The 3,030-nt window shown below is 33.7% G+C and overlaps 1 protein-coding gene across 1 annotated transcript in view; it reads left to right on the top strand.

Moving 5' to 3' along the window:
- The first annotated feature begins 541 nt into the window (after positions 1-541).
- Positions 542-3,030, top strand: part of LOC105619938 (lysophospholipid acyltransferase 5) — a 9,125-nt gene continuing 6,636 nt past the window's right edge. The window contains exon 1 of the mRNA XM_012201455.1: positions 542-641. Within this exon, the coding sequence (XP_012056845.1) occupies positions 542-641 (100 nt within the window). The remainder of the gene's footprint in view (positions 642-3,030) is intronic.

Below are 3,030 nucleotides of genomic sequence, written 5' to 3'. Positions count from 1 at the left end.
CGCAGAGATTAGTTATTTTATAAATAAACAAATAATTTTTTTTATATTTTAGAATGTGGTTTAAATGTACAAATCAATTATTAAATAATTTTACAACAGTTGTAAAGCTGCTTTCTCTGAATGCAGCCATTGACGTGGTGAGACGCTCTCTCGGATCACGTCGTCTGTCGTCTCGGTAACGGCGTCGCGTCGTCACCCCGCCGTTGCGCACATCCGCCGCTGCCGCCGATGCGACGGTCGGTGGTGATGGTGGCGACGACGGTGGTGAAGGTTAATCGCGGGCGTTCTATGCAGTCCGCGCCGAGAGCTCGATAGTGAGTATAGTAAGCACTGTTAGCAGCGCGTTGTGTCGACGGTGGTAGTTTGGCGGCAATCGCCGCTGCTGATTAAAGGTGTGACACGTAGACGAGACACGCGCGCGTAACAACGCGGCCATGCTGTAGCATTTGCCGCGTACATTCGACGCCGCTGCGTCAACAAGCGTTGACAAGCATTATCGTTATCGTTGTCGTCTGCGCCGTTCTCTCCTTTATCATTGATCATGAACAACGTGATACACAGCCCGGGTGGACTGGCGAGACTGTCGACGTTTCTGGGAACTCCGGAGGCTGCACTGCGTCTTCTCATTTCGATTCTATTGGGTAAACCTAACCGTTTCTTTTCTCCTTTGTGTTAGTTGTATTACCTCCGTTTCGTTACGACAAAGGACGATTCGTTCTCCTTATCGTGGGATCCCAACAGGATCTCGTCTTCTATTCTTTGTTTCTTTTCTCTTTCTTTTCCATTTCCGAGATTTCTTAATTCACTCCGGACTGCTCCAGACAAATCAATCCGCGTTCATTCATGACTTCGCTCAATCGCAGACGTAAGACTACCCTCCCCGTATTCCTTTGTCTCTCCCCTCTCTGCCTCTTTGATCTCTTCGAGGACATCCCTCGCTTCGCTGTATTACGTCGTTATAGCGTGTATGTACATAGTTGGTGGTAAGCTATAACGGCATAATTGCCTCAATGTGAAGGTTGCTCATCTAATCGTTAGAACGCACGCATTCACTATCAGCCTCTCGTTCTCAAGCTGTCTCATTTCCGTATCCCGTAAAGACATGTACACCGATTCAGATCTTGGCTGCGTTCAGCTGTTACAATTTACTACATTCTAAGGAACACATAAACTTGGAAACACAATGAAAAGCACAGGGAATAAGAGATTTCAACCTATTAGAAAATGTTCATTCTAGTATATATGATTTTTGAAAGAGTTAAATTTGTTATGATTTAGAGAAATAACTTTGTTGTTTTTTTTAACCTTGTTATAATCTTTGTTATTTTCTGTTCTTATCGCCTGTGCATTGTGTTTCCAGCTTAAGAATCAATAAAAAATCAAAATAACTTTATTTTAATTCTTTACATTAATAAACAGTCAAACTTTCATGTCAAAATAAAATCATTTTTTAAAAATGAAATTATTACTCCTTAGATTTTCTATTATGTTTTCTAAGGAAAACAAAATAAATCATTTATGCTGGCCGTAAACTTAAGAAATTGATGAATCAAAGGAATAAGATCGATTATTCTCCTCACATTCGATTGTGCCATGTAACACCGTCCATTTCTTATAATTTATGGCATAAATTAACATTTTACGGCCAGTATAAATAATTCATAAATTTCGATCGGAAATCATTCCGATTTGTTCCATGATAGATATTATGAAAATCTATAGCATACGTAATGTGAACTATAAACTTTTAGTATTTACAGCAAGTTCTCATGAATTATTTGCACTTTGTTTTAACAATCGCATTTTATTTCCTGAGATTCTTTTCTATAAATAATAAATAATAAAAACTTTGTATTTTACTCTGATACCTAACATTCCTTTTTTTACTTAGTAATTATATAATTATTAAATTATAATTAAATATATTGGTTAATTTAAAAAAAAATGATTATATTAAGTTATGTATGTTTAATCAATGTAAAAAAATCCGAGATATAAAAAGGACGTGCATATCGTGTCTGTAGATATAAACACAGATATATTATGTTTACGACAGCGTCACGTTATATAACTGCCTTACGCTATAATTCACTGTTTAGAAAAGAGATGCGATCTATCCTGTCTTAAAATAAAATCCAATTCTTGATCTCATTTTCATCTCAATAGAGCTGAATTTAAAAATACGCATTAAATATTTATAGCGTTCGAGATGTGATTACTAAGAATAATAATAATTTTATTTCTTACGTACAAGTTAATTCCCACAAGTTGAGTAATAAGAAAGCATGAAGTATATATATTTTTTTTAAATAGAGGCAAAATTGTACTAAGATGACTCTTCGTAGCAAAATGATAATTTGATCATAACAGAATAGGCCACATATTATGAAATTTCGAGTTATTCAGAATAAATTCCGATCGAAATTACTCCATTTTCTCTAGAAAACACGATAAAAATGTAGGGAATAATTAAATAATTTCGATTGGAATCCATTCTGCACAATTTAATAATACGTGCCCAGAGGTCTCTTATTCTCGAAAAATATGGCACACGAAAATACTATAGTACGTATATTATAGATTTTTGTGTGCGATATAGATTCAAGGATAAAGAACATAGAGCGAGAGACACGGAATTTAAATAGACAAATTGCGCAAGAAACAGGCATGAAACTAATTATGTTTATACGAATAATGAGATTCAATAAAACAGAAAATGGTAAAATAAAAAGATAATAAAGAGAAAGATTTTATCTTCAGTAATTATCCTTCAGAATTTTTCTTTGTACTTTTTATGTAGTAAAAATTCAGTTCTATTATAATCTTAAATTTTTTAGTTATAACTATGATAACTTATCAGAGAACTAGATAAAGCTTATTTTGAGCGTTTAAATGAGTTCCAAAAATCGAAACAATTATTAGGTGACATATATGATAAATATGATATTTAATGATATAATTATCTGCATATATTATATGTATATATATATATATATATATATATATATATATATATATATATATATATAT

Source organism: Atta cephalotes (assembly GCF_000143395.1).
Source record: "Atta cephalotes unplaced genomic scaffold scaffold00002, whole genome shotgun sequence".
NCBI lineage: Eukaryota > Metazoa > Arthropoda > Insecta > Hymenoptera > Formicidae > Atta > Atta cephalotes.
This window is presented reverse-complemented; position numbering and strand designations above follow the sequence as displayed.